Source organism: Theropithecus gelada, chromosome 16 (genome assembly GCF_003255815.1).
Source record: "Theropithecus gelada isolate Dixy chromosome 16, Tgel_1.0, whole genome shotgun sequence".
Classification (NCBI taxonomy): Eukaryota; Metazoa; Chordata; class Mammalia; order Primates; family Cercopithecidae; genus Theropithecus; species Theropithecus gelada.
The window spans coordinates 59,432,403-59,456,930 of NC_037684.1; the positions used below are offsets into that span (position 1 = coordinate 59,432,403).

Sequence of the window (24,528 nt, forward strand, 5' to 3'; positions counted from 1 at the left end):
TTTATGTCAGGCCCCGGTCAAGGAGCCTTGGGCAAGAGTGAGCTCCAGTCGTGGAAGCGCCGCTGTGGCTTCCCAGGACCAGGGAAGCGGGTTTCCGTGTTGGGATATTCGCAGGTGGGCTTGGCCTGGGCTAGCAATGATCCAGTGTCAGAAGGGACCTTTCAGGGGTTCTCCCCACGCCCCCAGCTCTGCTGCCTGTCACCGTGGCTGAAGATCTCCCGGCAACAGCCGAGAATGACAGACCTGAGGGCCGTGTTGTCTGTTCCAGGGCCGGGACTTCAGGGAGTTTCTGCTCACCAAGCTCACCAATGCCGAGAACGCCTGCTGCAAGTCGGACAAGTTTGCAAAGCTGGAGGTGAGAGTGTGGGTTCTGAAGGTCTCCCTCCCGCCCGCTGGGCCGCCCGTTAGCCAGCCTCATCCAGGGCTCCTCCATCTTTTTTTTTTTTTTTTTTTTTTGAGACAGAGTCTCACTCTGTCGTCCAGGCTGGAGTGCAGTGGCATGATCTCGGGACTCACTGCAACCTCTGCCTCCTGGGTTCCAGCGATTCTCTTGCCTCAGCCTCCTGAGTAGCTGGGATTACAGGCATGCGCCACCACACCCGGCTAATTTTTGTATCTTTAGTAGAGATGGGGTTTCTATATGTTGGCCAGGCTGGTCTTGAACTCCTGACCTCAGGTGATCCACCCGCCTCGGCCTCCCAGAGTGCCAGGATTACAGGCATAAGCCACCACACCCGGCCAATCGGTCATTTTTAAAGCACCTACTGTGTGTCAGGCCCTGTTCTGTTCTCTGGGATATGGGGATAAGTGAGACAGTTTCTATCCCTGGAGAGGATGGTGGGGGAAGAGCGGGGGGATCATTACTAAATAGACAGTTATAGTACAGTGTTCCAGCACTAGGCTGGGATGGAGATCAGCACAGCTCAGATAGTGACTGCTTCTGCCTGTGGGGGACGGAGGGTGTGTTCAGGGAAGGCTTCCTGGAGGAGGTGGCTGATAAGCAGCTGAATCTTGATATCGGATGAACCTTCTGCCAGGAGGAAAGAGTGGGGAAGGGAGGGCCGACCTGGCATGGGAAACAGCATAAGCAAAGGCCGGGAAGAACCAGAGCGTAACGTCAGGAGGGTTTGTTGTGGCCGAAGGACCCACGTGGGCTGGAATGGTGGAGACTCAGCTGGAGATGTTGGTTGGCTCAGATCCAGAACGGCTTTGAGCTCGGGGAGGTGGGCTGCTGGTAAAGTGCTTACGCAGGAGAGTGGGGGGCTCGGTGTGTGTGCCAGAGGGATTGCTCTCACAGTGGTGTCATTGAGAACGACAGGGACGGGGACAGGTTGCAGGGCAGGAGGTACGGGAAGGCGGCCAGTTAGAAGCTCTTTACAGGAATCCGGGAGAGATGACGAAGGCTTGTACGGTGTGGGAGGAAATGGTTTAGGGTCAAAGTTGGGAAGACTTGGTGGACTCCTGGTTGTAAGTGTTGGGGGACGTGGGATTGATTGTAGGGTGACTCTCGGGCCTGGCCTGCAGCCTGGGCTCTTTGATGACACCGTGGCCGAGTTGTGTCTGCGAAGGCTGGGTTGCTGAAAGGGCCGGTCCTCGTCTGTGTGAATGGCGGCCCTGGGCGTCCATGTGCATGGCTCTGGACGAACGTCTGCATGGAGAGGAGCAGTGGGGAGTTGGGTGTGTGGATGTGGAACTGGGGCAGAGGGCCGGGCTGGGATCCTCCACCACCAGGGTGGAGCTGTGGCAGTAGTGGAATGACCCAGGGAGAATGGCAGGGGGAGTACAGCAGGAGGCCAGGCGCACAGCCTTCGTCTTAGCTGCAGCATTTGTGAGCATGAAGCTCAGCCCAGCTGTAGGGCCACACCATTGCTGGGCCGGGCTGGGCAAAATGCCAGCGCCCAGATCACGTATCTGTAGCTCACAGGAGAGGGCACATCTCGGCTCTCAGAGCCCGCTTCTCCATCCCCACCCTCTTCCCTTGTAGGACCGGACCAGGGCTGCCCTCCTGGACAACCTTCACGATGAGCTCCACGCCCACACACAGGCCATGCTGGGACTGGGCCCAGAGGAGGACAAGTTTGAGAATGGAGGCCATGGGGGGTTCCTGGAGTCTTTTAAGGTATCAGAGTGACTGATGGTTGCTGTGGGGTTGGGATTGGGGAAGAAAGGAAGTGGTCCAAGGTCCATGGGATCCTGACCTCAGAGCCCAAGGGCCAGCTAGAGGGGTGACAGGAAACGCAGGGGCATCCCAGGTGTTTGCAAAGGCGGGGGGCATTAGGAAGTGTGTGAGGCCGGAGCAGCCAACAGTTTCTTCAGCAGCCTCCCCTTCCTTCCTTGATCTCAGTCGTCTCCTCCGGACCCAGGAGTCTGATAAGCAGGGACAGGTAAAGAGGTAGCAGTCGGAGAGGAACCAGAGCAAGCCAGGAACATTGGCGCTTTCACCTGCCTCCTCCTGGGTCGGGGAGCCCAGGGCAGAATGGCAGGAGCGAGGACCGCAGCCCTTATGGGTTTTCGTAGCTGCTGTGGGCGCCGCAATGATTATTCCTAGCTGGCCGGCCGAGCACTGGAAGACCTGCCTGGGCGGGGGCCGTGGACCTATAGGCGAGTCCCTTTGGCCTTTACCAAGGGAGAAACTAACTAGAACAAGCTGCTAAAGGAAGCGGTGAGCTCCCCGTCCCTGGAAGTATTCAAGTGGAGCTCGGACGGCCCCCGAGCTGGTGTGCGGTACAGAAGGTTTCTCATCTTACGCTTGCTGAGTGCTCGTTGGTCCACACGGCACGTAGATCCAGCATCTGGCTTGAGCCTGGCCGTCAGCCTGTGCAGGTGGTGGAACGGGTCTTGTGTTCACGAACACACACGGGGACAGGATGAGGGACGCCACAGGCCTGCTCAGGTCCTCACACCGACGCAGAGGTAGAGCCTCATTTCAGATGCAGGTCTTCTGATTCTCAGGTCGGTGTTCTGCTGGACTGCCTGTTACAAAGGGATTTGGAAGGCTCCCATCTGGGGGCATTTTGTGTAGGGCTTTATGGGGAATGATGTGTGGGGCCGAGGCGACACCCACCTCTATTAAAACCCCAGCTCTGTGGGATGCGGGGCAGTCTTTAAAGCCTCTTAAGGTGCAGCTTTCTTGTCAACAACGTAAAGATAAGAAGCAGGACCCCTGTCAGAGCCATCGTGAGAGTTCATTGATATCTTGCCTGGAAAATCCAGATTGCCTGGAATACAGTAAATGCTCAAAAATGTTAGCTGTTATTACGGTTGTATAAAGTGAAAGCCTCACATACATTATCCCACCCGGAGACTCACAACTGCCCTCAGTGCCCTGGGAGGAAGGCTGTTATTGGGTGTGTAATGATTTTGGTATAATAATTCATACTCAGTTTTAATAATTATGGGCATAGTACTCCGTGTGAGGAAACCACGCCTCAAAGAGACAGAATCATTTGTGGGAGCAGGTCGAGTTGAATCCAGGTCAGCCGGGTTCCAAATCCTGTGCTTTTAATGGCTATGTGACACCACCTCCCACTTTCTGACTTTGTTAAGATTCCACCCACACTAGGCTGGGGCCCGGGCAGGCCTGGGGTCAGTCCCCCACTGCCTGGCTGGACCACAGAGAGCAGGGCACGGCTCCTCCGGCCCTAGTTGGGGCCAGCTGCCAAGATTCCTCTTGGGGTTGGGAAAAGGAGCTAAGCCGCTTGTCCAGGCTGGTGGGAGATTCCTGGGGCACCTGTTTTAGTTCTGATGGACAGTGGGAGCCAGGGTGAAATAGGAGAAACTGGGAGATCAAGACGGAAGAGGGATGTGGAAGAAGAGGAACAGAGGAAGAGAGAGGGCGCCAGGTCGGACAACCCAGTGAGAGAGTGTAGAGTGTGAGATGCGGTAAATGGGAAAACGGGCTTGGGTCTGGGGCAGGCAGGAAGCAGGGACCACATCAAGCCTTCCACAGGCTCTAGACTCTTCCTTCCAGAGGCTCCACCACACTCCATAGCCTGTGTATCAAAATGTTCTGCATCCCTCAGTAAATGTAATTTATGTAGAACTATAAGAGTTGAGGCCGGGCGCGGTGGCTCACGCCTGTAATCCCAACACTTTGGGAGGTTGAGGCAGGTGGATCACGAGGTCAGGAGATCGAGACCATCCTGGTCAACATGGTAAAACCCTGTCCCTACTAAAAATACAAAAATTAGCTGGGTGTGGTCATGGGCGCCTGTAGTCCTAGCTACTGAGGAGGCTGAGGCAGGAGAATCACTTGAACCCAGGAGACAGAGGTTGCAGTGAGCTGAGATTGTGCCGTTGCACCCCAGCCTGGGTGACAGAGCAAGACTCTGTCCAAAAAAAAAAAAAAAAAATTTATCTGGGTGTGGTGGTGGGTGCCTGTAATCCCAGCTACTCAGGAGGCTGATGCAGGAGAGTCGCTTGAACCCAGGAGGTGGAGCTTGCAGTGAGCCGAGATCGTGCCACTGCACTCCAGCCTGGTGACAGAGCAAGACTCTGTCTCAAAAAAAAAAAAAAAAAATGAGTTGAACTGCAGTTGGTGAGCCAACATAATGTTGTATCTTGTAGACATTTAATGAAGCACTTGTTTTGAGTTCTGCAGGTTTCTTGTAGGAAGTTAACAATTGGTTTTTCAGGTTTCAAGTATTTCTATATCCTGGAGATACTTGTAGGCTGTGGACACTCTGCCCATGTTGTCCAGTGGAGGAGGTGGTCCAGTGGCTAAATACGGGTGACAGGTGTAAGGAGAGTGGCCTGAGGCCGCTCTGTCCAGTCCCCTGCCTCTGGCAGGAGTCGCAGTTGATCTGTTTGACTCCAGGGGATCTGATGTATTCCTGGAGGAGCTTACAAGAGAGGAAATGCTTTAAGACTTTATGACGACTCATCTTTGATCCAGGGATCCAGGGAATTCTTTTCAACACTAAATCCCTGCAACTGTAGGTTGAAGACAAGCCTGCTTCCAGATTCTGCTCTCATACCCACCTGAGGTAGCACCGTGGGGCGCGGGAGAGACTGAGACAGTCGCATGGAGTAAGCTTCGGGGCCCTGACAGTCGTGACCAGATTTATTTTTATTATCTTTTTTGAGACAGGGTCTTGCTCTGCCGCCCAGGCTGGAGTGCAGTGGTGCGATCTTGGCTCACTGCAACCTCTGCCTCCCGGGTTCAAGCGATTGTCTTGCCTCAGCCTCCTGAGTAGCTGGAATTACAGGCACCCGCCACCACACCTGGCTAATTTTTGCATTTTTAGTAGAGATGGAGTTTCACCATCTTGGCCAGGCTAGTCTCGAACTCCTGACCTCAGGTGATCCGCCCACCTCAGCCTCCCAAAGTGCTAGGGTTACGGGTGTGAGCCACCACGCCCGGCCATTTGTGACTAGCTTTTTTCCCTCCCAGGTGGGGAGCACGAGCTCCTGTTCCCTGTCCCTTTCATCATTGCCGTCACATCTCCCAAGCGTGGAGGCCTGAGCTGGGGGCAGGCCAGGCTCAGCCGGATGGAGCCCTGGGGCCTGGGGTGGATTCTGATGTTTAGGCCATGCCTGTGGTCAGGCCTGTGTGTCTGGCACAGCTCAGGAAACCATCTCTAGTTTTGGTACTTTTTTTCCTGGGCACCTTGGGCAGTGCTGTTGTGTCAACAGGACATTGCTTAGGGAGTTCACCCACACCTTCCTGGGATCGCTCTTGAAAGAAGTGATATCTGAAATGATTCTAGAGAGAAGAGTTACATGCCTTTGTCTCTTCCTGTCAAAGTTTTTTTTTCTTTTTCTTTTTTTTGAGACGGAGTTTTGCTCTTGTTGCCCAGGCCCAGGCTGGAGTGCATTGGTGCGATCTCAGCTCACTGCCTCCTGGGTTCAAGTGATTCTCCTGCCTCAGCCTCCCAAGTAGCTGGGATTACAGGTGCCCGCCACCATGCCTGGCTCATTTTTTGTATTTTTAGTAGAGACACCATCTTGGTGAGGCTGGTCTTGAACTCCTGACGTCAGGTGATCCCCCCCATCTTGGCCTCCCAAAGTGCTGGGATTACAGGTGTGAGCCACCGCGCCTGGCCTCCTTCATGTCAAAGCTTTCGTCTCCCAGGCTGATGGGAACATCACTGAGAATCCCCAGGGCTGAAAGCCATCTCAGCCGTCCATCCTTGCCCCTAGTGAGGCTGTTCGTCCCCCACATCGGCACTGACCCTTGGTCTTTCTCCTGAGCGGCAGACGTGCCACTGCCCTGTGCTGTGCCACCTGGCACCTCACCCCACTTAGAGCAGTTCCTCACAGCTCGCTTCTGTCCTCCTGGCTGTAATGGGAGCCTTTCTCCCATGAGACACAGAACAGTTGGCTTTTGGACATCTAGACCTACTTTTCAAACTGAACTGCTTGGAGATATTCTCAGGAATCTGCTGGTTCTACAAACACTTCCAAAGTTTGCATTTTCACTTAGACTTAAAAAAAAAACTTCCAATTATAAAGACTAAACGTTTGACCGGGCGCAGTGGCTCACGCCTGTAATCCCAGCACTTTGGGAGGCCGAGGTGGGTGGATCACCTGAGGTCAGGAGTTCGGAACCAGCCTGGCCAACGTGGTGAAACCCCGTCTCTCCTAAAGATACAAACATTAGATGGGTGTGGTGGTGCACACCTGTACTCCCAGCTACTTGGGAGGCCGAGGCAGGAGAATCACTTGAACCTGGGAGGCAAAGGTTGCAGTGAGCCAAGATGGCACCACTGCACAACAGAGCCAGACTCTGTCTCAAAACAAACAAACAAACAAACAGAAAGACTAAATGTTTGCAATGATCACTCCGAATTAAAAGATGTTCCCGTAGGATAAAGAGGTAAGGCCTGAAGCCTGCACTGCAAAGGCAGCCCATGGGACCATGGAGTTGGGGGTCTGTGAGCAGATTCTCGGGAGTCTTGCGAGAACAGCTTTCACGATGAAGGAACTGTCCGTTACTCACGTTTGAAAGATGCTGATCTCCAGACCATTCTCAAATGCCATTGTCAGTCACTGCCAGCTGTTGATGAGGTTGTTATTGGTCCGTAATGCAATGAAAAGTGATGATACTTGCTGTGCTGACATGATACGGACGTAGAGCACATGCAGGCCACATTTTGAGAAATGCTGAGCTCGCCCAGCCCTCCACTGACCTCATTGCACAGAGGTGGAGCAGAGGACCAGAGAGGAGAAGGCTGCTGGGCTGGCTGTGAGGGACCCGGACCGTTCATTTCTCCCAGCCTTTGAGGGACTGGGATAATTGATGCATTGGTCTGACCTGACCCCTAGTGGCAGGAGAGGCCGCAGCTATCCCTGGCCGTCTTCGTGGCCCTGCCGTACCTGCAGGGAGGTACCTGTAGGCGGGTGCCCCTAGCGGTGCCAGTGATGGCGGGTGGAGCCCAGCAGGGCCCCCACATAGAATCCTTGGTCTTTGGCGTCTTTGCCCCCTCCTTTTCCTCCTGGCAGGGGGTTGTGATGTCAAGATGGCCCCACTGTTTTGGGGGTCCACGAGAGAGCTCAGGCCTTGTGCTTGTCCCTGCTCCACTCCTGGGTTGGAGTCACAGTCTCTTGGAGCAGAGTTGGCATCTGCAGGCATTTGCCCCGCTAGAGGGACAGAGGACCCAGTGCTGACTCCTCACACTTACCTCGCTGAGTCTGGCGGCTGCACCAGGGATAATTGAGGAGCCAGTGTCCTCCCTGACGCCAGCCTTTGAGGTTTTTTTTTTTTTTTTTTCATGGGAATCGTGAAACTTCTTGGTTTCTTACCGTCCTTTGGTCATTCACCAGTTGAATTGTATTTTCAACCTAGACCACTTTTTAATATACAGGGACCCTTTTATCTGGAGCCCAGGGTCCTGGGTTTGGATCCTGGCTCCATCTCTTACCTGCTATGTGGCCTTGGGCAATAATTTACCCTACAAAACCTTTTCTGTTCATTGCCTGTCCTCTCTGCATCTCAGAATTGTAGAAATTCAATAGATCTTGTATGTGACGCTCATGAGACCAGATAGTATTACACAGCAGTTACTGTGTCCCACATGGACTCCTTTCTGGGAAGGAGACAGGGAGGAATACAATCCCATGTCACTCAACGACGGGAAATACGTTCTGAGAAACGCACCACTCGGCGTTTGGTCATTGTGTGAACAGCAGGGTGTACACAGACCTGGGTGGTCTAGCCTCCTACACACGTCGGCTGTAGAGCCTGTGGCTGCCAGCACGGACCTGGGTGGTCTAGCCTATGACACACGTTGGCAGTAGAGCCTGTGGCTGTCAGCACAGGCCTGGGTGGTCTAGCCTATGACACACATTGGCTCTAGAACCTGTGGCTGCCAGCACAGACCTGGGTGGTCTAGCCTCTGACACACGTTGGCTATAGAGCCTGTGGCTGCCAGGCCACAAAGCTGCACAGCAGGTTCCTGTACTGAATATTGTAGGCAGTTGTAGCACAAAGGCATTTGTGTATCTAAACATCTAAATACAGAAAAGCTACAGTAAAAGTACAGTATTAGAATCTTAATAGGACCAATGTCGTCTATGCGGTCTGTTGACTACAGTGTCATTGTGTGGTGCTTGACTGTATGTCAGAATGTAAATGATTAGTTTGAAATGTCATTATTGATGATGGTGTTGGCAACGCACAAGGGCACCGAGAGAATGTAAAGATGATGACTTATTTATTTATTTATTTTTGAGACAGAGTTTCATTCTGTCACCCAGGCCGGAGTGCAGTGGTGCAATCTCGGCTCACTGCAACCTCTGCCTCCCGGCTTCAAATGATCCTTCCGCCTCAGCCTCCCGAGTAGCCGGGATTACAGGTGCCCGCCACCACGACCGGCTAATTTTTGTATTTTTTGGTAGAGATGGGGTTTCACCGTGTTGGCTGGGCTGGTCTCGAACTCCTGACTTCAGGTGATCCACCTGCCTCAGCCTCCCAAAGTGCTGGGATTACAGGTGTGAGCCACTGCCCCTGGCCGAGATGCTGAGATTTATGGAGTGCTAACTAACTCAAGGAACCTGGCTGTGGCCAGGCATGGGGGCTCACACCTGTAATCAATCCCAGCACTTTGGGAGGCCAAGGCAGGAGGATTACTGGAGCCCAGGAGTTTGAGGCCAGCCTGGGCAACACAGGAAGAACCTGTCTCTCTCTCTCTCTCTCTCTCTCTCTCTCTCTATCTATCTAGTCTATCTATCTTAAAAAAGGAAGCTCGCCGCTCCTCCAGGGACACCTCAGTGTGCCACCACACCTGTCCTGCCCTCAGTTGTTCAAAGGGCACATAGCTTTATGATGCTTGCGTGATGGGGTGAATGGAACGTGCTGACTGTTTTAATCACGCAGCAGGAAAACCATTGCTACATGGTCCTGTGCTGTGGTGTAGAGTGGGAGTGAGAGATGATGTCCCTCCAGGGGGATCTTTGACTCAGATAAGAGAGGCCCTATCAAATCAGGGATATGAAGCTGGTGGGCTACACACTTCAGTGTCAGTAGCTCCTCTGGGGGGCTGTCCGGTTTACAAATGGCCCTCCTGAGTCTGCGTCCCTTGTCAGGATAGAAAAGCAGGCAGGATGGGGTTCTTTGCTCTTCCCAAGCTTGGAGAAATCCTGACCTCGAGAGAGCTCAGGGAGACCTGTGGTTTGGGTTAGGAGCAGCAGTTCTGCTGTTTTCTTGGGACCACTTTGCTGTAGACCCAGCTCTTCCTAAGATGCCTCAAGGCCGGGCGCGGTGGCTCATGCTTGTAATCCCAGCACTTTGGGAGGCTGAGGCAGGTGGATCACGAGGTCAGGAGTTTGAGACCAGCCTAGCCAACACAGTGAAACCCCGTCTCTACTAAAAATAACAAAAATTAGCCAGGCATAGTGGCGGGCGCCTGTAATTCCAGCTACTCGGGAGGCTGAGGCAGGAGAATCGCTTGAACCCGGGAGACGGAGGTTGCAGTGAGCCGAGATCGCACCACTGCACTCCAGCCTGGGTGACAGAGCTAGACTCCGTCTCAAAAAAAAAAAAAAAGATGGTTCAAAAGGGGAAGGGAGGTTGTTTGTCCACATGAGACCATGTGTGGGTTACACATGGGGTGTGTGAGCCCACACATTTGTACAGGTGTGCACAGGTGTGAATCCAGAGGGGAAGGGAGCAGGGCCCACGCCTTGATCCTTCCACGTCAGCTTTCTGAAGCTGGAGTTCTGAGAGCCGCCTCCCTCGACTAGCTCACACTGTGATAAGGCAAATCCACGAGCTCGTGTCCAAGGACACCTGAGTGACTCGTGACTCAGTCAGCGTCAAGATTCCTTTCGTCTTTCCCCTCTGCCCTCCCTAGCTTGTCAGCTTTGTCCTTCAGGCGTGGCCCCTCGTGGCCCTAAGATCTCTGTCGTGGTTTTAGCAGCTGACATATTAAATCTCTTCTGGGAATCATTGAGAAAACCTTTCTCCAACGACCCCAGTGGATATTCCTCCTCTGCCACTGGCAAGAGGATAGGCTGACCGACTGCCTTAGGCAGATCATGACTCAATCCTGCGTCCCATGGAGGAGGAGGACACGTTTGGCTAGAACCCGTCTCTGCCAGTGGGGAGCTCAGGAAGCAGAGGGGTTGGTACTTATATGTAAGCAACAGATAATACTCATGTCCAGAGTCTTTGCCCTTGCGGAAGCCTAGACAACTGATTAATCCAGAAGGAGCACCCCACAGGCTCTGGGTCTTTCAGCACTGCCCAATGTGAGGAATATGTCTTGGGCCTTCCTCAGGCAGGGACCGTGTCCTACACGTCTCGACTTTCCTGCTGCGGGTCTCCCAGTTCCTGGCACAGTGCTGGGCACATCAGAAGCCTGCAGCAGGTGCTCGTTATTAACCGTAAGAGTAGCCACACTTATTGGATTGTTACGATGTGCTGGGTCCTCTCCTCAGAGCCCTGTGTGTATTCCCACAACTGCTCTGTGGTGTAGACATATCTGTTTCACTGATAAATCTCAGAGAAGCTGGGTCACCTGCCCGGGGATACTCAGCTAATGGGTGCTGGAGTAGAGAGCCCAGAAGCCCGGATACAAATCCTGGCAGTGAAACCCTAAAGCCTCCGTGCTTTTGACTGCTGAGTTGCATTCCTGCCTGGCCAGATCCAGTGACTGACTGGATGATCAAAGGGTTACTGGAGAGAACCTCCTCTTCCTAGAACTCCCACATCATCTTTGAAGGCCTTTGGAGCCAGAGAGAGCATCATCCAGGGGGCAGCCAGAATCCTCTGGGACTTCCTTTGTCAGGAAATCCTCCCTGAGGTCGAACCGAGCTCTGCTTCACCACACCGCTCTGAGGGTGGTTGTGCCTTCCCGGGTCCATCCCTCCCGTGGCTCAGTGATCTTGGTTTTTAGCTGTTCTCACTCTCACATGTACTTTGACAAAGCCTTGACCGCCCTGGTGGTCCTTTCCTGGGTTCTTCACTATTTGCCAGTGTGCCCCTTGTTCCTGGGTGGCCTGAGCAGCTCTGTGCCCCCCGAGACACTGCCCTTCTGCCAGGCTGAGGGTACATCTCTTTCAGCAGCTGCATCAGACTGTAGGCCGTAACGAAGACGGGCCTGAAGCCCCTGCAAGTGGGAGGGGCGGCTCAATGCATGGCTTGTGCACGGATGAGTGAGACCCTCACACGCTTTCACCAACGGCCAGCATATTCCAAGTTGCACAGAGCACACTTAGGAATATAATCCAGTGTCTATTACAGATGGAGGCTCAGTTTTCTGGAAAAGGGTCAGCTTGTGGTCAGGCACCTGCGTGTGCTGAATCCCCACCACGATGCTAGGTGTGAAACACAGAGTTCCCATTTTACAGATGAGGAAGCTGTAGCTTAGAGAGGTTAGTGACTAGGTCAGTATTGTACAGGTTTGGTAAACTCCAAGCCTCATTTTTCCTTACCTGTAAGATGAAGATAACAACCTTTGTCCACTTTGCAGGGGAGCTGGGGCACCGACCCCTCAGATTCCCTCCAGCCAAGGCTGTGCCTTGCCTCCACCCATGCCCAGAGTGTGGGGCAGAATATGGAAGCATCCTCTGTAAGCTGGAGTAAATATCGTATGGGCCTCTGTGACCGTGTGTGTGTGTGTGTGTGTGTGTGTCTGCATGTGCACACACACTTGCTGAGGGCTGTGTCTACAGACCCCACGAAGAGGGCAGAGTCATCCAGAAAGCCCAGGTGCTGATTCTCGGGCCCTTGTTCTCTCCCCATAGAGGGCCATCCGCGTACGCAGCCACTCCATGGAGACCATGGTGGGCGGCCAGAAGAAGTCGCATAGTGGGGGCATCCCGGGCAGCCTCAGCGGGGGCATCTCCCACAACAGCATGGAGGTCACCAAGACCACCTTCTCGGTGAGTGCTGGCAGGCCCTGGGGCAGAAGTGGGTGCTGGGGAGGCACCCCCAGACCTACGGAGGAAGAGTGCCCCCACCCAGGCTTGGGCAGGTGACTTGATCAGGGCAAGCTGGATGATGGAGGGAAACTGAGGCTGCTTGGGGATGACCCTGACCCCGACCTCTGAAAATGGTCCTTTGGAGCCTCCATCCTAGACAGCACCTGGGGTTGGCCCAGATGGCACTAGAAGCCATCCTGTCCTATTCTCTTGAGTTTCCTTGACAGCTAGACCTCCTCCTCAGGCCAGCCCTGCAGTATCGTCCTGGGGTGTGTTTCACTGCCCAGGGGCTTGGGACCCATGCCTGTGAGAGGGGTGTCCTTGCTTTGTTATGATTAATGGCAGCAGGAGCCACCCCAGCTTACTGTGCACCAGGCACTGAGCTGAGTAACCTGTAGACACAATCTCACCTGCTTCCCATAGCAGCTGCCCGAGGTGGGTGCTAATGTGTTCTCCTGTTCCCGTTTGAGGAAAAGGAGGCCTGCTGGGGTTAAGTAACTTGCTAGAGGCCACTCAGCTAAGCTTAAGAGCTGGGATTTGAGGCCGGGCGTGGTGGCTCACACCTGTCATCCCAGCACTTTGGGAGGCTGAGACGGGTGGATCACAAGGTCAGGAGTTCAAGACCAGCCTGGCCAACATGGTGAAACCCCGTCTCTACTAAAAATACAAAAATTAGCAGGGTGTGGTGGCGGGCGCCTGTAATCCCAGCTACTCAGGAGGCTGAGTCAGGAGAATCACTTGAATCCGGGAGGTGGAAATTGCAGTGAGCTGAGATTGCGTCACTGTACTGCAGCCTGGGTGACAGCGAGACTCTGTCTCAACAAAACAAAACACAAAATCCACTGGAATTTGAATGCAAATCTGCTGGATCCAAAGTCTATGCTCTTCATCACCATGTGTACAGTTCCCAAGGAAAGGGTCCTGCAGGCCTGTGAGTTTGGGCCTGATTGACTCGCACCAGGGGCTGGGGAGGGGAGGGAATCCCATAGTTGAGCCTTTCATAAAGCAAAGTGGGCTGGGCACGGTGGCTCACACCTGAAATCCCAGCACTTTTGGAGGCTGAGGAGGGCGGGTCCCTTGAGTCCAGGAATTCGAGACCAGCCTGGGGAACAAAGTGAGACCCCATCTCTGCAAAAACATGCAAACATTTTCCAAGTATGGTGGCACACACCTGTAGTCTTAGCTACTTGGGAGGCTGAGGTGAGAGCATCGCCTATGCCTGGGGAGGTCGAGGCTCGAGTGAGCCGTAATTGGGCCACTGCACTCCAGCCTGGGTGTCAGAGTGAGACCCTGTCTCAAAATCTAAGAACTAAAGCAAAGTGGCTTTGGATTTGTATAGACTAGGATTTTCCTTTCTTTTTCTTCAAAATAGCAGAACCTACTCACCATGGTACTAATTATGAGTATTATAAATGGCCTCGCATAATTAATCTAATTGACTAAATATTTTCCTAGCTATTATCTTGTTCCCCCTGAAGGTGCATGGTGTGAGCAGAGCAGGGCCTTATCTCCGTTCTATGGATGAGGAGACTCAGGTCGGGTCTCACCACTCTCCTGAGGTTCCGTAACATGTGCATAGCTGGAGCTGGGCCCTGAGTTGGAGGCTTGGTGGCCTCTAAAGATTGGTTCCGGGCTCCCGTCTGCCCTCCTCAAACTCCCACCACTCATTGTCCACTGTGAGGCCGGGCAGCTGTCCAAAGCAGGTGTCTCGGCTGCCCCCCGTCGCCTGTTGGTGCCTGTGGCCCCAGCTTGGCAGCTCTCAGCCTGTCTCGTTATTGGATCACCTGCGTGGCTCCATTTGTTTGTGAGGAATGGAGGAGAGTCAGGAGTCCTCACCCTGCCAGTGATTTGCTGGATGACCTTGATGAAATCTCACTCTCTGGTCTTCAGCTTCCTCGCCGGTAAAATGACAGGTTGAACCAGGTCCCTCCAGGGCCTCCCTGGCTTTGTGCTTCTCAGTCTGTGTCCCCCCGGAATTGTTCCGACCTTCTCAATATGGTGGGCCTGGCCCTGTGTTCCTCCACCGGAATTGTTCCGACCTTCTCAATATGGTGGGCCTGGCCCTGTGTCCTCCAACAGTTGTGGTCTTTGGTGGATCATGACCTGGGACCACAAGGTTTGACTTAACAGAGGGAAAGAGGCTGTGACTGGCCTGAGTCTCCGGGTCTCAGCTCCAGTTACATAGATCTCAACCTTCCTGGCTGTCTTGCTATTTTCTGGGGTCTCTTCCAGACCAGGAGCCATTTGTAGACCAGGGAGGGGGATGAGGGGATAGGAGAACGGTGTTTGGGCTGGGGGCATTCACTTTGGCGATTTCATCGGCAGCCTCCAGTGGTGGCGGCAACGGCGAAGAACCAGTCACGGAGTCCCATCAAGCGACGGTCGGGACTCTTCCCCCGCCTGCACACGGGCTCAGAAGGCCAGGGAGACAGCCGGGCACGATGGTAACTGTTGGGAAACCCCTACCCCAGCCTGACTTGCGGGGTCTGTCAACCCCTTCCACTGCTACAGCTGTTCAGTGCCCTACCTTGCAGGGAGGAGCTTTGCTCAGCTTTGGGAGATAGCCCTGCCTTCAGGCACCTGTGTGTCCCCTGTCACTCACTCAGCTCTTTATCCAAAGAGGCTGACTTGGCCAGTCTTTGCATGGGACTTTCCAAAGTTAATCTTGCAGCATTTTGACCCAGGCTAGAAACATTGCTTGGGTTCTTATTTCTTTGCCTCCTTTTTCAACACTCACTCAAATGGCCTGTCTTATGGGAGCCTTGCCTGATTCTGCCAGGCAGAGTTAATTGCATCTTCCTTTGGGCTTCTGAAACATTCTGAGCTTTTTTCTTTTTAAGCAACTCATATATTACATTACATTGAACCTGTTCTTGGTAATTGTCTTTCTGATTCTTTTAAAAGAATGAACACACAGTACTTGTACATATTTTTGGGGTACATGTGATATTTTGATGAAATGCATAATGGTCAAATCAAGGTAATAGAAATATCCATCATCTCAAACATTTATCTTTTGAGTTAGGAACATTCAAATTATTTTCTAGCTATTTTGGACTATGTAATACATTATTATCAACTATACTCACTGTATTGTACTATTGCACACTAGATCTTATTTCTTCTATCTAACTGTATTTTTGTACCCCTTAACCAACCTCTCTTCATCCTGCCTTTCCCTGCCCCTTCTCAACCTCTGGTGACACCTGTCAACTTTCTCCACGAGATTCACTTTTTTAGCTCCTACATATGAGGGAGAACATGCGATATTTGTCTCTTTTTTTTTTTTTTTTTTTTTTCCTGAGACAGAGTCTCTGTTGCCCAGGCTGGAGTGCAGTTGCACCATCTCAGCTCACTGCAACCTCTGCCTCCCAGGTTCAAGCAGTTCTCCTGTCCAGCCTCCCTGAGTAGCTGGAACTACAGGTGCATGCAACCATGCCAGCTAATTTTTGTAATTTTGGTAGAGACAGGGTTTCACAATGTTGGCCAGGCTGGTGTTCAACTGCTGACCTCAAGTGATCCACCTGCCTTGGCTTCCCAAAGTGTTGGGATTACAGGCGTGAGCCACCATGCCTGGCCATGGTATTTGTCTTTTCATGTCTGGCTTTCACTTAACATCATGACCTCCAGTTCCACCCATGTTGCTGCAAATGACAGGATTACATCTTTTCCACGGGTGAATAATATCCATTGTGTATATACAAAACATTTTCTTTATCTACTTGTCTGTTGATGGACACTGAGGTTGATTCTGTACCTTGGCTGTTGTGAGTAATGCTGCAATAAACATGGGAGTGCAGACATCTCTTCCATATACTGATTTCCTTTCTTTTGGATATATTTACCCTGCAGTGGGATTGCTAGATCATATGGTAGCTCTAGTTTTAGTGTTTTGAGGAACCTCCATACTGTTGTCCATAGTGGCTATGCTAATTTACATTCCCACCAACACTGTGGGAGCATTTCCCTTTCTCTGCATCCTCACCAGCATTCGCAGTTGCCTGTCTTTTTGATAAAAGCCATTTTAACTGGGGTGAGATGATAGCTTATTGTGGTTCCTGTGGTGGGGGCAGATGTCACAGACTCTAAATTATTAAAGACAAATAATAACAGATGTCAGGATATGGAGAAATGGGAACCCTTGTTCACTGCTGGTGGGAATGTAAAATAATGCAACTACTTTGGAAAACAGTCTGGCATTTCCTTAGAAGGTTAAAGATAGAGTTATCACATGACCAAGCAATTCCGCTCCTCAGTATATACCCAAGAGAGTTGGGAACGGTTGTCCGTGAAAGAAAGTTCGCATTTCCTTGATAATTAGTGATGTTGAATGTTTGTTGACATACCTACTTGCTATTTGCATGTCTTCTTTTGAGAAATTTCTATTCAGGTTTCTTGCCCTTTAAAAATCATGTTGTTTGTGTTTTTGCTATTGATTTTTTTGAGTTCCTCATATAGTCAGGTTATTAATCCTTGGATGGATAGTTTGCAGATATTTCCTCCCATTCTGCAGATTGGCTCTTTACTTGGTTGATTGTTTCCTTTGCTGTGCAGAAGCTTTTTAACTCAATGTAATCCCATTTGTCTATTTTTGCTTTTGTTGTCTGTGCTTTTAAGGTCTCATCTAAAAAGTTTTTGCCCAGACAGACCAACGTCCTAAAGCATTTCCCCAATGTTTTCTTCTAGGAGTTTCTTTGTTTCATGCCTTAGATTTAATCCATTTTGATTTGATTTTTATGTATGGTGAGAGAAAAGGATCTGGTTTTATTCTTTTGCATATGGTTATCCAGTTTTACCAGCACCACTTACTGAAGAGACTGTCCTTTCCCAATGTATATTCTCAGCACCTTTGTTGAAAATGAAATGATCATGTGGTTTTTGTTCTGTATGGTTAATGTGATGTATCACATTTGTCGATTTGTGGATGTTGAACCATCCTTGCATCCCTGGAACGAATCCCATGGTGAACTGATCGTGGTGAATGATCTTTTCAATGCATTGATGAATTCTGTTTGATAATATTTTGTTGAGGATTTTTGCATCTGTGTTTATCAGGAATATTGGCCTTTTTGTTGTATCCTTGTCTGGTTTTGATGTCTTTCTGATTCTTTAATCGGTGAGCCCATTTGTTCTTTATTTTAGCAACCAACATTTCTTGAGTGGCTGCCATGTGCTGGGCACAGTGCTGAGTGCTCAGACAAGTGCTACAAAACATATAAGCCTGACCTCCAGAAGTTCACAGTCTTGTAAGGGAAAGGGCAGCATTTGATTGACTTCCAAATTCCCAAGTTGTCTGCCTATGCCCTGGGTGGTGGCATCATGTTCTGAAGTAGGGCTTGAAGGACAAGAGGCAGGGTTATGGAGAAGGATGAAAAGCTCTGTTTGGAACCTGTGCATGGGAGATTTTGTGAACCAACAGTAGAGATGTCCAGGGAGTGGTCAGAGTTATAGGTTTTTTAAAATTTTATTTTACTTTTTAAAAATTATTATACTTTAAGTTCTGGGATACATGTGCAGAATATGCAGGTTTGTTACATAGGTATACATGTGCCATGGTGGTTTGCTGCACCCATCAACCCGTCATCTAGGTTTTAAGCCCTCCATGCATTAGGTATTTGTCCTAATGCTCTCCCTCCCCTGCCCCCAACTCCCCGACAGGCCCTGGTGTGTGATGTTCCCCTCCCTGTGTCCATGTGTTCTTACTGTTCAACTCCCACTTATGAGTGAGAACATGCGGTGTTTGGTGTTCTGTTCCTGTGTTAGTTTGCTGAGGATGATGGTTTTCAGCTTCATCTATGTCCCTGCAAAGGACATGAACTCATTCATTTTTATGGCTGCATAGTATTCCATGGTATATGAGAGGCCTTAACTAGAGAAGGAGAGTTGGGAGCCAATAGGGTAGAGGTACTGATTAACGATGGCTTAATTAATACGACCACCAGAGAGGCTGAGTAGAGTACCACATTTAAGGGCAGGTGGAGAAGGGAAGGCGGTGAAGCTGACTGGGAAGGAAAGATGAGAGAAGAGGGGGAGGGGATGGAGTCTCTGAAGCCAGAGGAGGAGAAATTCCAGGAAGGAAGAACATCTGTGTCAGACACACAGAGAGCCAAACCCCTGGACAGATTGACAGGAGGTTATTAGCAACCTCATCAAAAGTGCATTAAGACACTTCACACCTCTAGGATAGCTTTAATCAAAACGACAAGTAATAACAGAAGTCAGAGAGGATATGGAGAAATGGAAACCCTTGTTCATTGCTGGTGGGAATGTAAAATAGTGCAACTACTTTGGAAAACAGTCTGGCAGTTCCTTAGAAGGTTAAACATAGAGTTACCATATGACCAAGCAATTCCGCTCCTAGGTGTATACCCAAGAGAGTTGAGAACAGTGGGCCATGAAAAAAAGGAGTCCACTAGTACAACTAGACACAGATACTCATGGCAGCACTACTCGTCATAGCCTAAAGTGGAAACAGCCCAAATGTCCATCATCTGATGAATGGATAAATAATACACCATCTATCCATAAAATGGAATATTATTGCAGAAAAAAGGAATAAAGTCCTGATACAAGCTACAACATAGACAGACCTTGAAAACATTATGTTTTAACATTTCAATTTCAATGTTAACATTTCAGTGTCAAGTTTAAGAAGCCAGACAAAAAGACCATAACATATTATATGATTCTATTTACATGAATGTCCAGAAGAGTTCAATCTACAGTGATGACTTAGGGATTGGGTGGGAGTTGCGGGGAGAGGACTAAGGAATGATTACAAGTGGGTCCAGTGTTTCCTTTAGGGGACCAAAAGGGTTCTAAAATCAGATGGTGGTGATAGTTGCACAACTCTGAATATACTAAAAGCCATTGCATTGTATGTATACTTTAAATAGGTGAATTCTGTGGTATGTAGATTCTGTCTCAACAACACTATTATTTAAAAAGTTCTTTGACGGTGGTTCATGCCTGTAATCTCAGCAATCTGGGAGGCTGAGGTGGGCAGATCACTTGAGGTCAGGCGTTTGAGACCAGCTTGGCCAATGCAGTGAAACCCCGTCTCTATTAAAAATTCAAAAAATTAGCTGGGCATGGTGGTGGGCACCTGTAATCCCAGCCACTTGGGAGGCTGAGGCAGGAGAATCGCTTGAACCCGGGAGGCGGAGGTTGCAGTGAGCCAAGATCGCACCACTGCACTCCAGCCTGGGCGATAGAGGGAGACTTGGTGTCAAAAAAAAGTGCATTGAGGACATGGCCATCCTGTCCCCAACAATCAGCACAGGGGGCACTGTGGGGACTGTCCATGGTCTTCGTTAGACTGCAGGAGAAGGATATTCTTGACTGAGAGTGCCCCTTGCTTCCCAGCTCCCAGGGCAGCCTCCTCATGTGGGTCCAGGAGCTCGTATTCTAGTCTATATGAAGGGCGGCTCCCCGGAACCTCCCAGGAGTCCATGTGTATTGGGTGGTTCCTGCCATGGGGGCAGATGTCATAGACTCCACCATATTCCCTGCTCCATTCCCCATAGGGCCCTCTCTTGACCCTTAACTCTGCCAGGTGTGATGGCCAGCTTGGGTGAGAGAGATCTGGGCTAGAGGCTGTCAAGCCAGGACTCCTGCTTGGCAGCTCTGGACTTCACCATGAACCTAGAACAGTCCCTGTTGTAGGGACCAGGAAACCCTGTAGTGTCTGCCGTCTCTGGGGGGCTCAGGTGGGAAAGGACGTCCTGGCAGTGATGCTTGGTGGGGGTGCTCTGACCCACAGCCCCCCACCGTGCTGAGAGCTGGCTGGCAGAGGGGTCTGCCTGGGGCCAGGGATGGGGTGGGAGTTGAGGGCTGTCTCCATGGCCTCACACCTCATTTCCATTCCCTCAGTGACAGCACATCCAGCACACCCAAGACCCCGGATGGTGGACACTCCTCTCAGGAGATAAAGTCTGAGACCTCATCCAATCCCAGCTCTCCGGAAATCTGCCCCAACAAGGAGAAGTAAGAGAGTGAGGGTGAGGGAAAGGCTGGCTTCGGCCACATGGAGCCCTGGAACACGCTCTCTGCCTCCTGGCCAGCTGAGAGTGACCATCTCCTCCTGCCTCTGGAACTCTCCAGAACACAAAGGCCAACGGGTGGGGGCGTGGGGAGCCGCCAGAGGACAGGCTCAGATCGGTCCCGGGGAGGACCCTGGGGGTGGAGGGCTCTCGCCTGTGACCCACGCTGGCCTCGCTTCCTGTTCCCTGCAGGCCCTTCATGAAGTTGAAGGAGAATGGCCGCGCCATCTCCCGCTCCTCCTCCAGCACCAGCAGCGTCAGCAGCACCGCAGGGGAGGGCGAGGCCATGGAGGAGGGCGACAGTGGGGTAGGTGGGCTCCGTCCACCCTCGGGCAGGCACTCTGGGGCGTCAGCCAGCCACCCTCCTCGCGTTAGAACAGCACTGTGGATCGAAGCCCACTTCGGTCTTTGCAGAGGAAAGGGGAAAAATGGAAACGAGAGGCGGGCTCTTCAGCCATGATCACCCCCTGGGCGCCGTGGGTGAGGGGACGTCTCTCTCGGAGTGACATAGCAGCAGCAGAGGGAAGGGGCCAGACCCAATGGCGCCCCTGCCTTGGGGTTACTGGCTGGAGCGGTGAGTGGCCAGTGCTCCAGGGGGCTGGGTCAAAGGTCCTTCTTGGAGCATGAGAGCTTGGAACCAGGGTCGACGTCAGCAGGAAAGAAAGAGCAGGCCCAAGTGAGGAGTGGGAGGCAGCGGCTGTCCTGGGCTTGTGGGGGCTGTCTCAGGCCTGTGTGGGCGCGGCTGCCGAGCTCACCCGGCCTCTCTCCTCAGAGCAGCCAGCCGTCCACAACGTCACCCTTCAGGCAGGAGGTGTTTGTCTACAGCCCGTCCCCGAGCGGCGAGAGCCCCAGCCTGGGGGCAGCGGCCACCCCGATCATCATGGGCAGGAGTCCCACAGGTCAGTGGCGTCTGGTGGTGTGTGTGACGTCGCCAGGAGGGCAGGCCATGCCCTGTCCACTGTTGGCAGGGCCCTGGCCGTGCTGCACTGGCCAGTTTCTGCTCCTCCCCGCACCGTGAGGCCCTCCGTGCTGTGAGCCTGCCTCATCTGTTCATCAGTTTTTTTTTTTTTTTTTGAGATGGAGTCTCGCTCTGTCCCCCAGGCTGGAGTGCAGTGGTGCGATCTCGGCTCACTGCAAGCTCCGCCTCCCGGGTTCCCGCCATTCTCCTGCCTCAGCCTCCCGAGTAGCTGGGACTACAGGCGCCCGCCACCACACCCGGCTAGTTTATTTTTTTCTGTATTTTTAGTAGAGACGGTGTTTCACTGTGTCAACCAGCATGGTCTCGATCTCCTGACCTCGTGATCCGCCCGTCTCGGCCTCCCAAAGTGCTGGGATTACAGGCTTGAGCCACCGCGCCCGGCCTGTTCATCAGTTTTAAGAGGCCCAAGTTCCTAACGTCCCCTTACATGGAGAGTTGTGAAACTGAGGCAGAGAGCTGAAGGCCTTGCAGGAGACCCCACAGTGGAGGAGTCAGGATTGGCGGTGAGAAAGCTGAGCAGTTTCCGCTGGCCCCTCTCCCCACCTGCCAGCGCTCCAGGGCCCCTGTGTCATGTCCGGGGTCTTGATCATACAAGAGGGGGAAGGGGTGCAGGGGGAGGGAACAACACGTGGAAAGGCTCAGAGGAGAGGAGAGAGAGCGGGTATTCCGGAACTGCACGTGGCTCCTGGCAGCTGGGTTCACAGAGCCAGGCATGAGAGAGGCTGGAGCGTTGACAGGCCGGGTCAGCCCCGGAACCCCGGTGAGGGTTTTGTTCTGCTAGCAGCCGCTGTTGGAGTGTAGGAAAAGCACCATCTGGAATTGAGAAAGACCATTTTGGTTGCTCCAGCTGCTGAGTGTAGAATGGATTAGTGGGGAGTAGGAACAGAGTGTGGGAGGGGAGGGGAGGGGAGGGGAGAGGGGAGGGGAGCTGTGGCGGAAGCACCTGGGTCCAGGAGAGATCGAGGAGGTAAAATGTATGGGCTCAGTAGCAGGGGTTCAGAGAGAGCAGGAGTCTGGGCGTTTGGGCAGAGTAGGGGAGCCAGCTGTGGGGAGAGGGTGGGGGCCGGCACCTGAGGGCCGTTCAGGTGGACCCGTGCGGTGGACACTGCTGGGCGGGTGCTGCGGGTCTCTGCCCTCGTGAGGGTAGCATGGGACTCTGAGCCTGGGTCCAAATCCTGGGTCTGCTGCTCACTAGACGTGTCATTGGGCAAGTCACTGAGCCTTTCTGTGCCTCAGTTTCTCCAAGCAGAAAATGAAGGGAGACGAAGAGTCACGTCTGCCTCAGAGGATCGGTTGTACGAAAATGAAAGGAGCTCATGCTTGTATGAGGCCTGGCACTGTTAACCTCGGTGTTGGTTAAAGAATGGGCATGAGACAATAGTGTACTCAGCAGTTCTGAGCTAGGGGCAGTCTTGCTCCCCCATGGACGTCTGGCAATGTCTGGCGACGTTTTTGATTTTCACAATTTCGGAGGGGAGCTACTGGCACCTAGTGGGTAGAGGTCATGGAAGCCGATAAGCAATGGACAGGACAGCCCCCCAACCGCCTCAGACAAAGAATTCTCTGACCCCAAATGTCATTTGGTTGAGAAACTCTAGTCTCAATGGTAGAAACACAGGAAGGGCCAATGGGCCGTCAGGGTGGCTGAAGCCAAAATGATCCTGGGGTTTGCACAGCGAAGGGATGTTGCAAAGGGAACCTGCAGTGTCAGAGATAAAGGGAAGATCGTGATTCCACAGCCAGTGACCCTTTGCATGCGTGTTTCTCAGTGAGTGGAAGAGTTTGTGTGTCTTCTTTCATTCAGCCCCCGGGGGTTGGGCAGCTTTAGAGCTGGGTTCAAATCCTGGTTGTGGCATTGACAGGTGCATCTCTCTGAGCCTCAGTTTCCTCATCTGTAAAAGGGGGTAGAAATATACATTCCCTGATTTTATTATTTTTTATCTGAGAAGGAGTCTCGCTCTGTCGCCCAGGCTGGAGTGCAGTGGTGCGATCTCAGCTCACTGCAACCTCCGCCCCTCAGGTTCAAGTGATTCACCTGCCTCAGCCTCCCGAGTAGCTGGAATTACAGGCACATGCCACCACACCGAGCTAATTTTTGTATTTTTAGTGGAGACCCATGTTGGCCAGGCTGGTCTTGAACTCCTGACCTCGTGATTTGCCCACCTCGGTCTCCAAAAGTGCTAGGATTACAGGCGTGAGCCACCGCGCCTGGCCTGATTTTTTTTTTTTTTTTAAATAAGACTTAAATATTGAAAGAATGAATGAAAGAATCTGTAACCGAGCCTGGCTGTCACTTGGTGTTAAATAAATATCCAAGTAAGGAACGTTTTGAGTAAAGGAATTAAAGAGTCCCTGCAGGTTACTGAAGGTCACCGAGGGCAGAAGGGACCTGGAGCGGGTCTGGTGACTCTTGGCTGGCGCTTCCCACACCACACAGTGATGCTGCCTCTTACGTACCTTTTCTCCACACAGTATTTAACCCCGACGGGCTGCTTTTCACCCCCAGCCCACGAAAGATGTGCTTGGTACCCACAGGATCAGTGTGGGTTGGGGAGATCTGGGAACCTGTTTGATGCTGTTCGGCTGAGTCTGGGGAGAGGCAGGGAGTAAGGGGGAGAGGTGGCCTGACATGTAGTCTCCATAATCTCAGATACCTGATCATGGTCATATCCTACCTGGGTTTCCTGGGGCCCAGAAGAGGATTGACAGGTTACACAGAGGTGTCATATCCCTGGGTGGAACTCCTTGATTCGAAGCACCGCGAGCCAGCTAGCGGCTTCCAGGAAGGCTGCACTAAGCTTTCGATACCCTCGGCCAGGGGAGAACCAGAAAGTCAAGTGGCCCTCCTGCCAGCGGGGCACAGCGGGGCACAGCGGGGAATGTTGACACTGGGCTCTGCCACCACTCACACACACGGAATTTTATTACACGATGGATGTCAAACCCAGTGTACAAATAAGAGATAGATAATATTCTTTACCATAAATCCCATATGTCTAGCTGATTCTCACAGAATGTGCTTTTATATTATAGTATATATTACATATATACTGAACATGTCCTATTATATATACACATGTATATATAATATATAGTATATATTATATATCTACACACATATATATATTTTTTCTTCTTCTTCTT

General features: G+C 51.9%; 1 protein-coding gene across 1 annotated transcript in view; it reads left to right on the plus strand.

Moving 5' to 3' along the window:
* Positions 1-24,528, plus strand: part of RAP1GAP2 (RAP1 GTPase activating protein 2) — a 172,018-nt gene that overhangs the window by 143,005 nt on the left and 4,485 nt on the right. Inside the window, exons 17-23 of the mRNA XM_025363499.1 lie at positions 269-355; positions 1,985-2,119; positions 12,187-12,324; positions 14,689-14,807; positions 20,236-20,349; positions 20,598-20,712; positions 21,178-21,304. Of these exons, the coding sequence (XP_025219284.1) occupies positions 269-355; positions 1,985-2,119; positions 12,187-12,324; positions 14,689-14,807; positions 20,236-20,349; positions 20,598-20,712; positions 21,178-21,304 (835 nt within the window). The remainder of the gene's footprint in view (positions 1-268; positions 356-1,984; positions 2,120-12,186; positions 12,325-14,688; positions 14,808-20,235; positions 20,350-20,597; positions 20,713-21,177; positions 21,305-24,528) is intronic.